The 19,932-nt window shown below is 36.9% G+C and overlaps 1 protein-coding gene across 1 annotated transcript in view; it reads left to right on the plus strand.

Annotated features, from left to right (window-relative positions):
- Positions 1 to 19,932, plus strand: part of KPNA1 (karyopherin subunit alpha 1) — a 55,758-nt gene that overhangs the window by 1,716 nt on the left and 34,110 nt on the right. The window contains exons 2-6 of the mRNA XM_015631187.3: positions 11,022 to 11,155; positions 12,043 to 12,150; positions 13,857 to 13,956; positions 14,512 to 14,606; positions 17,885 to 18,016. Of these exons, the coding sequence (XP_015486673.1) occupies positions 11,027 to 11,155; positions 12,043 to 12,150; positions 13,857 to 13,956; positions 14,512 to 14,606; positions 17,885 to 18,016 (564 nt within the window). The 5' untranslated portion in view covers positions 11,022 to 11,026. The remainder of the gene's footprint in view (positions 1 to 11,021; positions 11,156 to 12,042; positions 12,151 to 13,856; positions 13,957 to 14,511; positions 14,607 to 17,884; positions 18,017 to 19,932) is intronic.

Genomic DNA, 19,932 nt, shown 5'->3' on the forward strand with positions numbered 1-19,932 from the left:
CTAGCTCATTCAAAACAAGTTTTGAAGTTTTTACTTGAGCTGTGGTTGCACCCTTTAATTACCCTTTAGACATACCCATAGGCACAGGGGAAGTGAATCTTAGCCTGAGGCAGGGTAACTTAGGATGACACACAAGGTAGAGGTTTTTCTCAGCATGGGTTTTCTTGTCACAGTCTTTCAAACAGATTCAGTGATACTTCACTTCTGAGAGATGTGACTGTTTGGGGGCTTGGCATCCCCCCACAGCCCCCCAACTTCAAAAAGGAGTCTTTGTTACATCCCATCTCTCATTCTGACACTGTACCAGGGTGTTCACCTCTTGCTGTCAGTGTGCCATGTGTTGATTTTTTCTGCTGTTATGTTCTCTGTGTTGATGACTTCAGAGCTGGCATGCTCATGTGGTCCTGTATATTCAGCTGAGTGCTGGCTCCTGGAGAAGTCCTAGTTTAGTCCATTTGGAACGGGAAAGGCAGCAACAGCCCATGGCAGCAGCACTGGCCCAAGTCACCATGAGAACTAAAAAGTCCTACAGTCAGTTGTAGCAGTTTCTGAAAGGTTCTTTATAGAAACTAAGTGTAAATGTTTATTCAAGCAGGTTATTTGATAGTCTTATTTCAGCTTTGCTGTTTCTATACAGTGCTCTTTTCTGTCTTTATTTTTTTAAATTTCCTCCCCTTCTGTTGAATAAGCTAACATTAATAGAATGGTACTTTTTTTCTTTATGGTCCTGTTTCTGCAGACTTGCGGTAAAATTTTTGTTTGTCCCTCCATAGGGTTGGGATTTTTTTTCTCTGAAGTGTTTTACAACACTTTCTTGAAGGGGCTTAACTTCTATCTTTGAGAACTCAAAAGAAAAGTGTACCTTTAAAAGCAACTAAACAAGTTCTTAAGATGCAAAATTTAACTTTTATGGCAAGAGGTTAATGGATGTAAAACAGTGCCTCCCTGAAACACTGAAATAAAGTTTTTCCAAAATAGGATATAGCAGATAAAAAAAAAAAGAGTGATGTGATTTAGGGCTATGGGCTTTAATGTTAATTTGAAACATAATAGACACAGAAGAGCAGCAGCAAATAGCAAAATTTATTGTGTTTGTTTAAATACTTCTGAAGGCCAAAGGGAATAGTAAGCATGCCTAGTAGGCTGTGGGCAAGTCAAGAAAAGTAAAAGACATTAAAGGAATTGCACACTTGATGAAATATTCTGAGTGGCTGAAATATCTGCACAGGAGGTTGTGGAATGATGTAATGGACAAACAAGTTAGAAAGACCAGACCACCTCTTTCTCAGAGAAAAAGTGGAAGCTGAACTGATAGAAAAAATATTCCTCTTCATGCTAAGGGACTAAAGCATAATGTATATACTTGTTTAAATAATATAATAATACTAATAAAGAAATGCTGATGTAAATTGCACAGAATAGAGGCAACATTATGATAGCAAGTCAGCTTTTTTTCTGCTCTGAAGAAAAAAACCTCTTATCTGTTACAGATTTTAAAGTCTGTTAAGCAAGTAAGTGGATTAAACTGCTCAATGTTATTTCCAAGAATGAATGTGGAGTTTTTGAGATACAAAATGCCATCAGTAGAATGCAAGGCCTGCATTCTACTTTAAAATTATTGTGAACAAGGTAAAGAGACTCTGGAAAAACAGAAGAGATAGTTTTAAGTTAAACACTTTGAAAACCTCTACTGAATGTAAAATCTGTAGACCAGCAGGACTGGAAATTATATTGTGCCACCTCCTGAATGTCTTGAATTGCATTAAATGTTGTGCAGACTTAATAATTCATTTTGAGGATAAAAGGTAGAGGTAGTTTAAGACAAGTGACAGTAAATTTCCTCTCACCAGAATTGATTTATAAAGGATGTTAGTAGCAGGAAGGTATGAAAAAGTGTTAGAAAGTAATAGCAGACTGGACATCACAGGGTCGCTTCTGCTGATGTTAGACAGGAATAAATGGAGTTCAGTGACAGAAGAAATTTGGTTTGGAATAATGTGAACTCTTTCTTGAAACATGATTATTGCTTAGTGTCATGAGGAGACAGATGCTAAAATACATTGGAACTGAAAGAAATACGACTGTTCCTGGATGTGTGTGGAGAGTTACAGATTCTGAGCTTTCAGAGTGTGACATAAGACTGAAGATTTAGCCAGTCACTTGCTGCTGACAGTTTCCTTGTGATCCAGAGTATTTATTTTCTCTGTTTTTCTGGGTTTTTTTGGTAGTTCAGAGTGCTTGTCAGGCTTAGCAGGAGGATTCATATGTTCTGTGAGATGCCAACTGGTTTGACATGCACAGATCTTTATTTTATATAAAGTTCAGATTATATGTAAGTGATGTGCTGATTCTAAAACCATAAAATAAATACCCTGTGTCTAAACATCCTGAACGTATCTCCAAACAAGCCTCCAAATTTAGTGCTAAGGTAACACTTGAAAACAAATTCTTGAAAATGTCATTTTGGCAAACAAGCCACCTATTTGTGGATCACAAACTATAAGTAAAGTCTGATAATAGTGTTGTGATTAACACTAGGTTGTTGTGGTTTTTGTCTGAAGGAGGGTGAGATTGCCTTTTAAAAGACACAGGAATTCCTTGTAGGGCTTCCACATGGTCCTCTTCAACTGCCTACCTGTTCTTATTCTGCCCTTTTTTTTTTTTTTTTTGTATTGATAAGTTACCAAAAAACAGGTTCATTGACACCCAAAAAAGAGATGTGTCTCTGTGAATGTGCTGTTGGATTCAGGAGCTTTTGATAGGAGGGGTACTAGGTGTAGATGAGATGAAGGAGGCAGAATGAGCGTAGCCAAGCTTTGAAGTGCCTGTGGGTTTTGGCTTGATGTGGCTGATATGTCAGCGCTGTGTGACTCTTTCACTGCTGATGTCCAAAGCTAGGATGAAATCATTAGAATTTTGACTTACTGTTATTTTGTGGTTCTGCAGAAGTATCTCCCGTAGTGCTGAGTCACAGCAAATAATACAGTTGTGGCAGGCATATTTGTCATCATGGGAAGCATGAGGTAGCTTTGGTTTCAGTGTGTTCTGATATTCCCAACCCTAAACAAAAGCTGCTTGAAACTACAAAGTCAACTTAATTAATAATTTAGTTTATTTTTAACCTAATTTGTTTTAAACTGTCAGAGATTTCTTCTTTTCATGGTATGAAATTCTGAAAGGTGCACTCCTGTTCACTGATAAAGATTGTTTAGGGCAAGATAGGATTTTGTAAATGTTAGGGTGATTTTTTTTTCTGACAGATGACTGTTAAATGTAGTTTTTCAGGCAATCCCTCTTTTAGATATGATCTTACAGAAAATACATAGTTGACCAGCCCATTCTGTGAGTGCAGGGAGGATGTGCTATAATCTTGATCAAAATATAAATGTATCTCCTCTTTAAAAGAAAAACAGATTACATTTTCATTTGGCACACAGGAATAATCACTTCTGTTGTTTCATGTGGATGGGCACATTAATGTGAGGTTATTTTTTTTTTAATGTCAGTGTAATCCTGTGTGACTGAATAGTTTAATTCCCCATCACTTGCTGCTTTGTGTTGTGACTTGTGGGACCTTTTGGTTTCAGGTTGATTGTGGACTGTGGGGTTATAGAAATGAAGGTGAGGGTATTTTAATTTAAACAGATTTATTGCACTGCAGCATCTTTGAATGCAGTAAATGTGTTTTCAATTCAAATCAGAAAGTATCAGTTAACAAATTTGAAGATGTTTTCGTTTTAAATTGACTTGGCCTTGACAGTCAGTTTTTTTGCCTTCTCACTCAAGTTAAAAGCTTTCTGGAACTTGGAAAACTCTGTCTGCTGCCTTGTTAAGTCCAAATGGACCTTTTAAAAATGGAGATCAAAGCTTCTTATAAATGTCTTGATGGTAGTAAAAGTATAATGAAGTGCTAGGTACACTGTGTATAATCTTTTATTGTGCATGTCCCCTTGCTAAAACTGCTTTCCAATAAATCTTGTAAATGCATTACTTTTTAATCTGTTCAGCAGTGTTTCTTCAAAAAAGAGCAAAAAAACCTCAAGCACACAATCCACAAACTTTTAAAAATTAAGTGTCCAGCTCTATGGCTGTCAGTGGGTTTAACTAGTAGTACACACTGATGTGCCAGATCAGTTTCTGAGATAGCACCAAGTGTCAGGTAGTTCTATTTCTGTTAGTGGTTGTTTTTTTTATGCAACCAGAAATATACAAATATACTTAACTTGAAATTTTTTTTGGTCTTGGCCTGGTTTTAAGTATGTCTTTTAAAAAATGGGTACTTTTTTTTGTAAGGACAGAAGATCTTTCTGAATGTTACCTGGAGATAAAATCAACGTACCTTTCAAGATCAGTAATTTTGCGGAAAAACCTTAGATACGGTAGTTGTTTGTCTTTACTTTAGCCAACTTTTCAGCCCATCTTTTTTTTGTGGATGAGAAAGTCAGGATGAGGTGTTGAAATGTGACAATGTGACATCCCTGCAGATTTGACATAGTTGTTTCAACATTGTTCAGATAGCATGCAATGTATTTCCCCTCTTTTTTTTTTTTTTTGACTTGGCGCAATAGTCAATATTAAAGTTTGTAGTTTGTCTGTAATATCACATTCAGTGTTGTGCAATGTTGTTTGTTTTTAGGTTTTGTATTAATTATTTTAAGATTATTTTTAAGCAAGAGCCAGTCCAGCTTGCCAAGTGGTCTAGAGCTAGAACATGCCAAATTAGCCATAGATTAGGTGGGTTAGTACTTGTTCTGCTGTTTCACAGGGTTATAAAAGTGCCAGAATAGAAACAATCGTGAGTTAAGGCTTACTACTGGGTAGGGAAAAACCCTAAGAGGACTAGGAAGCCTGCAAAATAGAGCAGATTTGAAAGAATGGGCAGCAGTTCCATGAAGGAAACCACTTCTTAATACCAGTTTTTAACAGTAAGTCTCTTAAAGTCTGACCCCTGTTTCAGGGCTATACGTTCTATTCATGTTTGGCTACAATTCTTGTGTTACATTTGAAGCTTCTTTAACCTTCTGGCCTTTTGGGGAGCAGAGGGTGGTGGTTCCTTTTTTTCTCCATTATTCTTGTATGCCAGTTGCCCTAGGAGTGCTGATCCCTGCTGTTCAGCTTTCATAAACCACAGAAAATGAAATTCACAGGAATGTTTTGTTTCCTTGTTAGCACTAGGGTTTGATCCGTCATCAGGAAACCCTTCTTTACAGGTCTTCACAAATAATGTAACTTCTGATTTTATAGTGACTGTGAGACATGTTTCCCAATCCTTTTTCACAGCTAGAGAAAGGTAAGCAGAACTCTTGGAAATTGGCTGTGCTTTGCTTGAACAATAGCTTTTTGTAGTTGAGATGATTAAATATCCTTTTCTGTAGATGTTCTGAGCTTTACAAGAATCTGAGGACAGGGAGAAAGTAACACCCCTGTCCCTCAGATGATATGAATGGTTCTACCAATGGGCATTCCCATGGACCCTTATAAGCCAGTATGGTTTGTGCTTTGTCAAATAGTTTTGCAAAAGAAGTAGGCATAACCTCATCAAAGTGCTTGTCTGACTGAGCTGTTTTTTGAAGCAGCAGGAGACAGCAATGAAGAGAAGTCAATCTGTTGATTTCCTTTATTTTCCTTTTTCTTTAAGGTAACACTGTCAACAGTATAAAGACTTGGTAGATGTGTTTTCATCTCTGTAGATGTGTTTCCATCTCTGTAGATGATGCCAAATGTAGGGTTTTGCTCTAGAAGTTTTTCCACGGAAATAGCATTAATCCCAGGATATTTTTATTATTTCATGCCCTGTATTATTCATGGTTTTATTATGAAGGGTTTTCGTTGTCTGTCCTCTCCAAGAAAGCTGATCATTCAGTTAATTCTGTGAGATTGAAATACTTCTGTTAGCAACCTGACTGTGAATTACTACAAAGCAAACCAGAAGGACTGATTTGCTTGATTTTAAAATCTACACTTCATAGTGTACCACAACATTTGTGGCCAAAATGTTGATTTTTTTTTTTTTTTTTTTTTTTTTTTTTGAAAGTGTATTGATGAGAGCAATGAATGACCAAGTGCTGCTTTCAGGTTGGCTTTTTAAATTGGATACGTTTTCTACTCTCACACTGAAGAGTGTCAGAAGGTGATGTATCCTGTAATCAGAGCTCAGGGCATTGCTCAAACATCGGTCCAGGCTGTGCTGTAGGTATTTGGCTTGATGTCAAGAAGTGTGATTGTGAGGAAACTTCTTCTCTAGGACATCTAGAATCTCACAGCAGAGATAGGAAACAAACTAAAATCTCCTTGGAAGTAAAGGTTTTGTGCATTTCATCCCTTGAATAATTCCAGCTGCTCTCACTGCTTGGAGTTCTGTCTTGACAGTACCATTTCTAACATGAGTTGTACTTTCAGGGCTGACAGTGCCTCATGTATCTTTTCCGTATCTCTCTGGCAGCAATCTAAAGGAGAGACAGCAATGACAGCACAACAGAGCTCCCAAGTCTGCCTCCAGTGACTCCTTTCCTTCTGGCAACTGCCTCAGTTAGGAAATGTGCTCTCATAGTATGGCAAATCATGGGTATTTTGATATTTTTTTATCGCATTGTTTCTCTTCAGACTCCTATTCTGCCTTATTTTTTAATTCTTCCCCTTCTGACCTATTCCCATTGGGAGGTAGAATGTCATGTATAGATCTGCATTTCTGAAACACATTTTTTTTTCTTATTCTTGCCCCTATTTCCAAAGAATGAAAGAATGTCTCTAAATAGTCTTTAATATCAGGAGTGTATGTAGTAATCTTATTTTCATTATGTATGCATGGTACATATATGCTTTTACATGTGTAAAAAAATACAGTTTATATATACATATAAAATTGTACAGCTCTTGATTTGTAAGGGCATTATTTTTACATCTTGGTACCTCTGACATGTGGAATATCCAAGAGTATTAGTCACATGGTATTCCTTCTGGCAAAGCCCTTAAGTCTTGTGGCAGTGATAGCTGATTTAAGAAGGCAGGGAGTTCATTTTTGTTCCTATCTAGATGATTGCTTGGGACAAGGTAGGTCATGGCAGTAAGTGACTCTGTATCTCCCAGTGCTTCAGAGTTGCTTTGACTTGATGAGCAAGGAGAAATGCAGTACTTCTTATTTCCCCTAGAAGTGTGCGCTTAGAACACATCTGCATTTGGTAGGGTTCTTGTCTTAATCAGCAAAATTTTGGGATCATGTTTTCTTTATGGAAATGCAGACATTCAGGAATTGTTAGAGGGTTTAATTTGGTAAAATTTGGTTTTATGGCAGACAAACTGTGAAGTAGAAACTGTCAGATGGGGCTTGAGTGGTGTTACACAAAAGCCCAGGAAAAACACCATGAAAATTCCTTACCAGGTCTCCAGAGGATTTTGTCTGTAGCCAGGAGTATCAAAAAATGTGGACAATACCGTGCTATCTTTAGGAAAGAAAAGATGGGTAGAACATTTCCATGACAACCACCGGAGATTTTTCTCCAGAAGTAGTGTTAATTTTGACAATGCAGAGAAGATCCTGAGTTTGCTATTTGATGCAAGGGTGAACTTAAAAGTGACCACTGAAAGATTTTCAGCTTAGTCACACCAAAGCTGCTGAAAACCAGTGAGACAACTTGAAGTTGTTTTGCTTCTGTGGTTTAGACTGGGGAAAAAGCTACATCCTCAGAAAAGGAGGAGGAGATTTATAGCAAACAATCCTTGGATGACTGTAACAACTAACATAGAGTCGTTACATTTTTAGTCCTAAAAAGCCATTGTGTGCTCATACATTTGGATAGGTCCAAAGATGGTGTCAGTATGTGTGGGCTGGATGGCATCCTTGATGCACTCATTGAATTTTTCTCCAGTAGTTAGGAAACCAGTAAAAGAATGGTAAAGAGAGAATTGATTTTAAGATATGTTCAGGATATAAGAACTACTTTTAGAAAATAACTATGGGTTTAACAGTTACAGAGGTTAGACAGACGGGTGTATGAAATAGGTATGTGGCTGTGTGATGGGATTTTGTTTATTTACTACCAGTGACAGCCAACTTTAAAATAAGTTATTGAACCCATTTCTAGTTGGATTGGTAACTTCTCAATGATGAAGGGGGTTTAATCTTCACTTTTAATGAAAGAAGCTCTCTACCCAGTCATTTGGTGGTAGATGTTTGTACTCCCAGGTAAAAGACAATATACTATTTTGAAAGGATTTTAAGTGTATGGTTTACTCATGAAATGGAGGAAGGGGTTAGTCAGCCAAGTGAGCTGTCTTGAAAGTCAGAAATGAGCGTAGGCAAAACCTGCAGCTATGGCTTGTAGAGGGTGTAAGAAAGATAATACCTGTGAGGCTGCTGGGTAGAGGGCTTGCGGTAAAGTCAGAGGAAGAATTCAAGTAAATCCTGTACCGTATTTTCAGTAAGTGAAACAATTACTTAAGGTACAGCAGGAGGGGCCAAGAGAACTCTGAAATGAAAGTGGAAATTATTACCTTAAAGACAGAAGCAAAATTAATTGTAAGAAAATCAATATGCAGATTGGGAGATGAGGGGGAAACTAGGTTAGTAAGTACAGTAAGGGAGAATACGTTTAAGGAAACTTCCTTATGGTGAAGGTGCTTTTGTCATTGATGTTTAGAAACATGGGAACACTATGTGGGCACTCAATAATAGAAATTTGATGAAATTCAGTATTAAGGGATGAAGATGCTCCCTGTCAAGAATTCAGTTAAATTAAGAACTTGCAGGTATTGAAAGAGTAGGTATGAAATGACTACAGGAGTTTATCAAAGGAGTTATCAAAGTCCTGAAATCCCAAATAAAGGCAAATACAGTCATATGAGTTGGAGAAGACAGACTTCAGACAAAAATGGAGAATTATTAGTAACACTAGGGAAGGCCTGAGATGTTATCTGGGCAGTAGCAGAAGCCTGTGTTTGTTCATGGTCAGGGACAGAGTAACCAGTGTCTGCAAAGCTCTTTTCCTGTGAGGAATGTCATTCTAGCACATGGTTGTCCACCTGGTGTTTGAGTTCAACTTGCTAAAATATGTAAGATACTTTGTTCAAAATATTTTAAGAATGAAAGAAATTTTGAGTGTTTGTTGACTGCACTTCTTTTTACAGTTAAAATCCCAGGCTTATTCAAATAGCATGTGTGTTTAATATACAGGTAGCAGTCAAACTGTGAAGAACATAATTGCCAAGCCTGCTGTAAGAAACATGAACACTTGAAGATCAAACATGTAAACACAGGAAGAAAGGGGTCTCAGAGCTGTTATGAAAGATGTAGGGAACTTCAGGCACTTCAAGATTTATCTTTTTGTTGTACCTTTATTTTAAAAAAAGGCCATTTCAAGAGAGCCTTTTCAGGAAAATAAAGCTGCTGAATTGCTTAACTGTATGTTCAGGTTATGTTGCATTCAGTGCAATCTGTGACTGACTGACAATCAATGTAGTGGTTTTGTGTCCCTGAAGAGTTTTCTAAATCTCAGTTGTCAGACTACAGTAACACTTGAAGTGATGTCCAAAGTGGTTTCTGTGAAAGTCAGTTCTGATCATCAGAATTCTTCTAAATGGTTGTCAGGTAGCAGCAACTTAAAAAGAGGCTCTAACAAAAAGTGTATTTGAATTTTTATTTTATTTTATTTTATTTTATTTTATTTTATTTTTTAATTCTCTTACAACTCCTTGTGCTAACTGAAAGAAGAGTAGTTAGAGTAGGCTTGATGTACATTTGATGTATTTTAAAGAGGAAACCTAAGCTGTTGAGAATCTGTATAGACTCACGTTGCTCCATTTTAAAGTAAAAAGTGCACAAGAGATCATGTATCATCTGGTGATTCTGAGCTTATGGAATTTGAGGTAGGTAGCTTATTTAATACAACACATTAGAGCATTTGAAAGAGACCTTTAAAAGTCTTGTAGGATAACTTTTTATATGGTGCAGCTTCCTAAATTTTGTGTTAACAGGATTTACAATATTTTGGAGACTCTGCATCTCTGTGAAGATGCATGGAAACACTGACATGTTGAGTATTTGATTCCCAACCTCTTTTGGATTTAAAGGGATGATGTAAGGAGAGAAGTAGCAGCAGAATAGAGCACTAAGAGTCGAGACCTGATCCACACCCATTGCTTTCAGGGGGATGAGTTCTTTCCACACAGTTCTCCACCTACAGCTTTATGCTAAGTGACTCCAGAGTGTGGTGTTGTACATGTGCAAATCATCATGGGCAGCTGTAAATGCTGACCCACTGAGTTATGTAAGACAGATGGTAATTGGAAATCAAAGACTGAAAAAAGGCCCCTCTGCATAAACAGTGGCAGGATTAGGGACTGGGGGTGGGAGGAGGGGAACAATAGCACCACTTTCTTTGCAGGACTGAGCTTTTTCAATGGTTAAAGCATCTTCACCTAAAATTCTTCTTTTTGTTTCAATTTCCTTGTAGGCCTTGTCTGGATAGAAAGAACACAGGGTTTCTTCAAGTTCCTTCAACAGCATTGTGTTGAAGTAACTTAGAGCACTGAATTAATAATAAATTAGAACATTCATTGGATATGAAGTACAAAGAAGAGCCCCTGTACTGACATGCAAAGTAAATTAAGCTAAAAAGCAGTTAAGATGCCTTCACTTCTGAGTAAAGACAGGAATATGTAATTTGGCTAATTCTCTGTGTGGTGAAATGTTAAAATTTTTTACTGCAGTTTTCTTTTCAGCCCAGGCTATGTACTCTGCCTTATAGACCTTAGTTCTTAATAAAATATTTTTCATACTCTCTGAAGCCTCAAAAAAAAAATAAAATAAAAGTTTGTTGGACTGATGTAAACAGCTGACACACTGAAGACAATTCTGTGAAATTTTACTTTCCACCTTCTAAATTTCATTGGAAGTTAGGTGATAGAATTTAGGAGGGCAGTGGCTGGAAGTACATGACTACAGAGTCTATGGAATGGACATAGAATATAAAATGAGGTGTTGTTGAAGAGTAATTTTGTCTTCTTTTTTAAATTGCATTGTGAAGGAATCATGACGACCTCAGGAAAAGAGAATTTCCGGCTGAAGAGCTACAAGAACAAATCACTAAACCCTGACGAGATGCGTCGCAGGCGGGAGGAAGAGGGTCTTCAGCTACGGAAGCAAAAGAGAGAGGAGCAGGTAATGCACAGCAGTTGAGATGTGTGACCAGTCCTTAGACAGTCCTGTCTTGCAGTGCCTCTGCCTCTCTGCTCCTCCCAAGCCCCTTCTTAGTTGTTCCTGCCCTCCAAATTCACACACACTCAGTCTGAAATCAGAATCACTTGCACACTTCATTGCCTCTTCTGCAGTCTCTACAAGACATAGAGTGAGTGCTCCTCATTCACTCAAGTGTAACATTGGCCAGAGCAGCTTGAGGGTTTGAACAAATTGTCTGACCAGTAGCTGAAGCCTCTCCAGCTCTTCTCATGACATCTCAAACTGGATACCTTCTCTAAGTCATAGCAACCAAATTCTGCTCATCCCAGTATAATAACCTATGTATGATCATCCTCCAAAGCCCTCTCTGCCACTGTAACTCGACTGTCAGAGCCCCTGCAGGTGTTCTATGAAGATGTGTAATACACAGGAATTTATCAGGTCTTTGAACCCCAGCATCCTCTGCAAGAAAGCAATGGTGTGGAAGCTAGGCAGCTTGTAGATGGAGACAGATGGTGAAGAAGATAATAATAATAATAATTATTATTATAATTATAATAATATGTATATTATATATCAGTGAACATTTCTCAGAAATGTTAGGGACCGATATTTTAGCGCATTGCTGTTTTCATTTACTCCATGGCTAAGCTTTCTCCATGTCCTGTCAGTTGAAGTCCTGTAGCCAGTATACTGCCTTCTCTCAGATGATAGCACAGCAGCTACAGTTGTTAGAGCAGCCTAATGCAACATGCTGTGCATATATTGGCTGTGTAATATATATTAAATATATATATATATATATTAAATATAAAAAAAAATATATATATATATATATATATGGTATGTTAAATACTTTGTCTCTTTAGTTGTTCAAACGCCGAAATGTTGCAACGGCTGAGGAAGAAGCGGAGGAGGAAGTGATGTCAGATGGGGGCTTCCATGAGGCTCAGATGAACAACATGGAGATGACTTCTGTAAGTGATGAGAAAAGAATACAATATTGGTTGAAACTGGGAAAATCTGTTGTGCAGTGACATGACGGGAACGAAATTCCAGAATGATGTGGAGAATGCATTCAGAGATGGAAAACTCTGAAACACCTCTCTCAATGAACCACCCTGAAACAAATAACATGAGAGAAAAATGCTAGGGATATATAGTGAATGTTTTTTCAGAGACTATGTCCTCAAGAAAATGAAATAAAATATCATTGTCCCGGCAGGCTGATCACTTCCTGGATTTAATGTTCATCATTACAGGTGATTGTATCAACTGTTGCTCAGAGTTTTTTTAATCTGAAATTCATACTGCTTGAAGCATGAAAATACAGATCAGGCAGTGTGTTACTGCAATTTACAAAGTTGAAAAGGGCCTCAGTGGAAATCTTTCTTAGCAGACTTTCAAGTGGCACCATTTTTAACCAAAGTGTTGGAAACACTGCTAGACCTAGCTTAACTGTCTGCATGAGGTCTTGAACTCTTTCCCATGCTAGAATATAAAACTACAGAAAAATATTTCTTGTGGGAATGAGACTTTTTTTACTTTGTCCTTGGAAAGAAAAATAGTAAGGGTTTCAGTTCTCTAACAGAAAAGTTTAAGGAAAATGCAGTTCTCACTTAAAAGTGTTGCTGATCTTCACACTGTCTGTTCAAAGTATGCAAGTGATGTTTCCATAGAAATCAGGCGGAGCTATTGGTGGCTATATGAGCCTTGAAAATTGCTGAGAAACAGAGAAATGCTTATAAACAGTGTGCTAGATCAATAATAGAATATATGGTTTTACTCTTCAAGATAGTATTCAAATATCAGGCAAGTCCTAAATAGCATTGATCATTTGTGTGGAAGCTTACATTAAACAAAGAGAGTAAAAAGTAAGGAAATTATTTTGCCTAATTGATAGATAGTGTCATTACACAGTTTGCTGTGTTAAATGGCATTAATTTCAGGCTTCTAACAGTTGGAGCTGTTTGCTGTTACAGACAACGCTTAAGTATTTTCAGCACTGTCATCTGTCTCCCTGTCTGTCTAAGGGTTAGGATCATATGTATCTGGAAATTTAGATCAGAAGTGGAAGAAAAAAATCTGACTTTTTTTAAGCTTCTTTACATGAGTACATGTGTGGTGAACAGAATGTCAGATTTTACCTAGCATAAGAAAGGCTGCTGATTTAATTTAGTCATATTATTGGAAACCGTCAGTATTATGGAAAATTTAATACCTCTGCTTCATGTTGATAATAAGCATTAGGTTGTCTTCTGGAAATGACAGGTCCTATATATTTTGGTGTTAGAGAGTATGTCAGAATGTACATGTTAGGGAAATCTAAATGCTAACATAATTACTTTTTGTTAAAGCTGACAATTTTACATTTACTTTAGAGGAAGGGAGAGAATACCAGTGAAAAATTCTGAAGAATAATTTTCTTGCCATATCTTGAGGAAAATTCGAATTTTGGCTTTGAGTAAAGCAAAGTTGCACTTGAGAATGATGCTGCCTTATGCAGATGTACATATGTAATGTTTCCTTTGTTGTCCATAATGGTTTCACCTAAGTTTTTATATATTAAGAAATAAACTTTATGCTGGCTTAGCAAATGTAGCCTTTTTATTGCTAATTCCAGATTTGTTTTTCCTCTTTTGCCCTCTATCACCCTCATTCTGTTTCCCCACCTAAACCATAGAGTGCAGTCATCACCGCTGATATGATTGAGATGATTTTCTCCAATAGTCCAGAACAGCAGCTCTCAGCAACCCAGAAGTTCAGAAAGCTGCTTTCTAAAGGTAAGGGCTGAAATTACTTAGAGAAAAATATATGAGCCTCCCTAGCATGTGGTTTTACTTTGACAGCAATAAAAATTGAGTTTCACACTGAAATTTCTGGGTCAAGCTGTGCTTGACACAGTGTCAGCTTGAGGTATGTAATAGTCACTTCTTTTCTTGAAATCTGTACTGAGTGTTGCAGATGTGAGATCTCATCTTGGATGTAAGTTTAAATGTTGGTAGGTAGTGCCTCTGTGGCCCAGACATGCTAATATACCAAAGTTCCTCTTCACCTGTGCATGCCAGAGTGACTGCACAGAGCTGCTGCTCTGAAATCAGTCTGCCTAAACTACTGAGTGAATCAGTGCACTGAATCATGTTATTACCTCAAAACTCTGGAGTTTTCTTATGTTGACAGATAAGAATTCATTGCCTTTTAGTGCAGTATTGTAGGAAAGGAACACACTCCGAGAAAAGAGCAGTCAGTATGTCACTGGATATTGTTTTCATGTGGTAATTTGAGAATTTCCTTAAAAAGAAATGAATGTATCTAACTTAAATTTTTATTTTAAACAGAACCAAATCCTCCGATAGATGAAGTCATAAGCACACAAGGAGTGGTGGCCAGGTTTGTGGAGTTCCTGAAGAGAAAAGAAAACTGTACATTACAGGTATGAAAATATAAATGTATCTCTTTTCCTAGTCTAGGAAAGCATTTGGTGATGCAAATTACATAGGAAAAAAATCAGTGATTGTTCAGCTATACTTCCTCTCTTTCTTCACTATGTTAAAAAAGCTCTTTTATCTTCAGAATTTCTGGCAAGACCTCTGGGTGCATGACAGGAGAGAGATATGTCTGACATGCATTGAGTGATTGATAGGGTGGGGGTCTTCAGACTTCAGCAAAAACTGAGCTTGAAATTTGGAACTCAACAGATGAAAAGCTATTAAACTAAACTTTAGTGTTTGTCTTCTTTGTACTAATTGAAGGCAATTTTAAATCTTTAGAATTAGGTTTAAATTTTTGATTAAAGTGAAAAAAAAGGTTTAGAACTAGAAATACAATCTGTAATGATAAGCATAGAAAGCTGCAAATCATACTGTGGTTTGAAAAAGTTGAATTATGTGTGCTACAATAGTGGTTAATTTTTCTTGACCGTCATCTTATTTCCAGCTGTTCATTTTTCTGGTCAGTCTTTCTTGGTAATAGAAAGTGAAAAAAGGCAAATCATCTTGTTAAGGAAAAAATATGTTAACATGTGACCATTAAAGACAGCACTGAGATGAGAATTAATGTTTTTCAGAATGCATAAGGCAACAGGGTTGTGAATGCCATGTGAAATCCAAATTTTCTTGACTGGAAATAGGCAAAAAATTGATTTTTTTTTTTTTTTTTACACATTAGAGAAAGCATTTACAGGTATTACTTTTCAAATTGTTATCCACAGAATTCTAGAGGTCTGTTAGCTTCTTTTGCAAAGTCTGGGGACAGTAACTAAGAATATGTATCAGATTTAAGCCTGGTTGGCTTGCAACATCAGCAGAAATTTGTAAGCTATCTGAGGTGAAAAAAATGAAATGTCTTTTATTACTTGTAGGGGTCTAGCATAGAAACCTAAGACAGGCAGATAAATGGAAGCAATTCTTGTAGCCTTACTTGTGTAAAATGCATTGATTTTTATGTGGAAGTAGGAAAAAATCAGAGTGGAAATGTGCAAGCTTGTCCTAAAGAGTTTGTAGGAAAGCAGTCTGCCTGGCTAATTTTCCTCCATCTTGCCAAATCTTTCTGTCTGCTTGCCAGTTTAGGGTCAGCAGGTAGAACTTTTTGCTGTGATCATCTTGGAAGTTCTCTGGACCTCACTTTTTAATATTTGTATTTGCTCTGTCATTGTTTCCAAAAATGCTCCTTTGGGCTTGGTGTTTTAGGCATTTCTAACTGTAGGCCTAACTGTAGAAGGAAAGGATTTTCAACTCATTCTGAGACAGTGAAGTATAATTTTTAGCTGCTTGTAGGGTGGATTGAATATGGCAACTTTCTTGTTAGTGAACTTGGAACATTATGGGAATTTATGGTCTGTTTTTCTTCTGGGTTGTCAATGGAATATCCTGTAAAAATTAGATCTCTGAGATCAGTGATAGGAAGGCCTAATTTGTTAGGAATTCCTCTATCTATCAGGGTGAGTGGAAGACTTAAAAACTCTCCTGGTTCTCCAGGGTCACTTTAGCCTTAGATAAGTACATTTGTCTCATGTGGAGAGAGTAATCTTGAAAAAGAACAGCACCACACAGATGTCTTTGTCATTAATGTGTGACTGTTCCTTAATTTATACGTCCTGGAGCATCAGGTGTCCACAGAGAAGAAAGAGGAGAGGAACTGTTACTCTCTAATCTTTTCTGTAACTTCTATTGGAGACAGTGAGTCTCCAAGCTGTGAATTGTTCAAGCTAGTGGTACCAGCTGGAGGACAAACTTTAAAATATAGCTAAGAAGGGTCTGATTTGAAAGATGAGTAATAGTTATGTTATAACGTACTGAATACTCACTTCAGAGAAAATAGAATTACAGGAAAGCAACATTTTATGTTGTCCTTAAGCTCTGGTCACACTGTTTTGCTTCTTGTTCATTAATGATGAATCTGCTGTTTTGACTTTGTGTGTTTCTACTTCATTTTGCAGGCCATAGTCCTTGTGTATTGCAGTGATGTATTTTGGAATTGTTTATTCTAATCACATCTTACTAGAATGTTCAGTTGATCAGAAGGGCAGGATTAATTGTATTTTATTAATTGTACTAATTAGATGTTTTTCCAAAACCAAAGTCTTTAATAAGACAAATGAAAAGCTTTAGAAGTCTACGCTTAATTTGTGAGTTCTTATTTCAGGCACATTTCAGGATTTGGTGCAACTCCTTAGCAGGAGTTTTTTTTTATGATTAAACCCTAAATGTAAGTTCTTGCTGCTCTTCAGACAGAGGCAGATAGTTTTTGAATGTATGTCAGTATTTCCACTGGAATACTGCTAGATCAGCATCTTTTGGTAATGTCAAAATCAGTCATTTATAGCTTGCAACTTTCCATTTTTACTGTTTGTTGGTTTTTACTTTTCGTTCAACTTTTAGCAGTCTTTTAATTCTACAGATTCTGAAAGTGCCTGATAAGATGTAAATTTTCTGGTTTAGTGTAATAATCTTTGGGCTGAAAGCATGCGGAAACATAATCAAATGTGGATTTCTAGAATCTGTGTTTTCTGAGGCCTGAGGTCTCAGGTAGAGTTAAAATTTGCATTTCACCTTAAAAAATTAATGCTTTTGCTAGTTGAGATTTAAAATAATAAATGACAAAAAAGTTAAAAGATGGAAAGTGTTCAGGATCTCACTTTTGCTTCAAGTTGTGCAAAAAAACATCATACACTAATAACTCAGTACTGATCACCAGAGTTGGAGAGAAGTACTTTGAGTTGTTTTTTAGAAATCTGTTTTTGTTTGTTTGGATTTTTTTTTTAAAATCTCTTTTAGAAATCTCTTTTTGATCTTTTATTTGCTTCATATCCATGAAGTTTTGTTGAACAATGTCTTCTCCTGCATCTTCAGGAATATTACTGGTGATTCAATGAATGCAGGTGTCATGTTGTAGGAATGCACATTGTTTTGTGTACAGGTTCTTAGCCAGTAAGAAAGGCAAAGGTAACATAAATGGGAAAAGAAATAATTTGAAAAGCCACAGCAAACCTGATGTTCTCATAAGGAATTGCTGCAAATTTTTGTTTGAAATCATAGTGATAACTCTTAAATACATTATTTTCGTTCTTTGCAAATTGTCTGTTAATTTGTAATATCTCACCTTTTTCCTATGCCAGGTCAGCCAAATCTCTGGTTTCAGAAGACATTTGGTCTCCATGTTTGGTGTGGTGAAGAAAGCTCCTAGTAAACTGACGTGTATTTTGTTTTCCAGTTTGAAGCTGCATGGGTGCTGACAAATATTGCCTCGGGAAATTCCCTTCAGACTCGAATAGTGATCCAAGCAGGAGCTGTCCCCATCTTCATAGAGCTGCTTAGTTCAGAATTTGAAGATGTACAGGAGCAGGTAAAGACAGAGAACAAAGAACAGTGTTGAATTTTGTGTGTGTGTTAATCTGTGGAATTGGAGGCTTTTTATTTTTATTTTTTTTTTTAATATTTGTTTTGTTTGTTGAGTGTTTTTGTTGGATTTTTTTTCCCCTTCTCTGGAAAGGAGCTGTCCTGTAAGAAAGCCTTTAGAGAAAATGCAGTTTATGGCAATTTTGCACAACAGTTGCTTTGTGCTTAGTATGTGTTAAGCTACGTAAGCAAGTATTGTATTTTTCTCTTTCTGGAAATTATATATTTAACCATAGGTAATGGGGTAATTAATTTTGTTCTGTAACAGGTTAGTATATTTCTGTCTGTTGAGGAATTCAGGGAGCCCTGTGTGAATAATTGCTTTAGATATGAAAAGTTCATGTCTGTTTCTCCTGAAGATAAAGCATGAGTGGAAATTATAGTTTATTCTCCAAGCTCCTTACCAGCTGAATGAATGATTCAGATGAATATTCTTCAAGGCCTACAGGGATCAGTATAAAGCACAAACCAAACATTTGATTCAGTGGTTTCCATTTGAGGTCTGTAACTTGTATTTGAGCAAAGATGTACTTCAGACATACAATCTTCCTTTGAAGACTTAGGGTAATGAAACATTAATGATGTTAACAAATTTAGTTTCAGCCAGTCTTAATCCTTACTTGAAAGTATGTACATTTGCTATACAAATTTGACTAGCTTTGCGTCCAGGTATTACTTTTGTTACATTCTCTACTCCCTTAGTAAGTTCTGTGTTTTTTTCCTATAGCTGCTTGTAGACCATAGCTTAGGCTTTACTTAAGTAATTGAAATTAAGCACTGAATTCTCATTTTGAGAACATTCCTGTGGTGGTTGGTTTGTTTTTTTGGTGACCTTTTTCTGAACATTTCTTAGTTTCAATATCTTTTTGTGGTGGTGAAATGACAAGCACTGGCAATTCCAGTAGCACTCTTTCAGCATTGTTGTTTGCAGAGATAGTACCTCATTTTCACTTCTGCTCAATACTTTGGTGTGTGAATATCCAGTGTCTTTGCGGACTCCTTGCCACAGAAGCTGGCTGTGAGCTCAGGTTAAGCCGATTATCCAATATGATCCATTGTTCTTTTCAGAGTCACTGACTTCCAGGGTTCAGTTCTCCATCCTGTAAGTGTGACCTCTATTCTGTGTTCCTAGATGTCTGACCTTGCATTTGGCTGTATTGAGATGCATGATTGGAGGAGTCCCAGCTCATAAACATTGGACTGCTTTGTGTAACTTGCCTTTCTTTTTTGTAGCTGGCTCAGAATGTACCACCTGTACTTAAGGTTGCCTAATGTTTTCCACAAGATGGATTTTTTTTTCTTAGTTGCTTGTAGCTTTCAAGTTACTCCACTTTGTATCTTTCCATTTTCAATGTTCTGTCTCAGACTGAATTATTGTTGAGAAAGCTTTTAAAGAGGAACGGAATTCAGGTGTTTGAAAAAATATTAAAGGAAATAAGAGGTATTTTTTGTCCATTACTTTAGCTTTGAGGAGTTGAGTCTGTTGTTGTTGTAGAAATTGGAAATGTGATAGGGAACTTGCCAGAATAGCAGATAAATGCTGTGTTCTGCCCGTGTGAAAATCTGCCGAGACTTAGCTATATGGAGCTTTTCAGATTTCGTATTTTGGGGGTTGAACTTGGCAGCATTGTTTTCCAAATTCAGCCATTACTTGAAGAGTCCTCTTCTGCAGAATGATTGGAGTTCTGTATATAGTAAAGGCTGCTCTTACAATATTTTTTTCCTAACAATTGGTCTCCTGTGCAAGAGCTAATTTGCTTTTTTTGTTAGGTTGTCATCCCTGCTGATGTTCAGAGAGCAGGCGGGAACAGCAAACCTGTTTAGATAAAGTTGTGCAGCCTTCAGTCTTAAGATAGGTGAATT

The sequence above is a fragment of the Parus major genome, chromosome 1, assembly GCF_001522545.3.
Source record: "Parus major isolate Abel chromosome 1, Parus_major1.1, whole genome shotgun sequence".
In the NCBI taxonomy this organism is placed as follows: Eukaryota; Metazoa; Chordata; class Aves; order Passeriformes; family Paridae; genus Parus; species Parus major.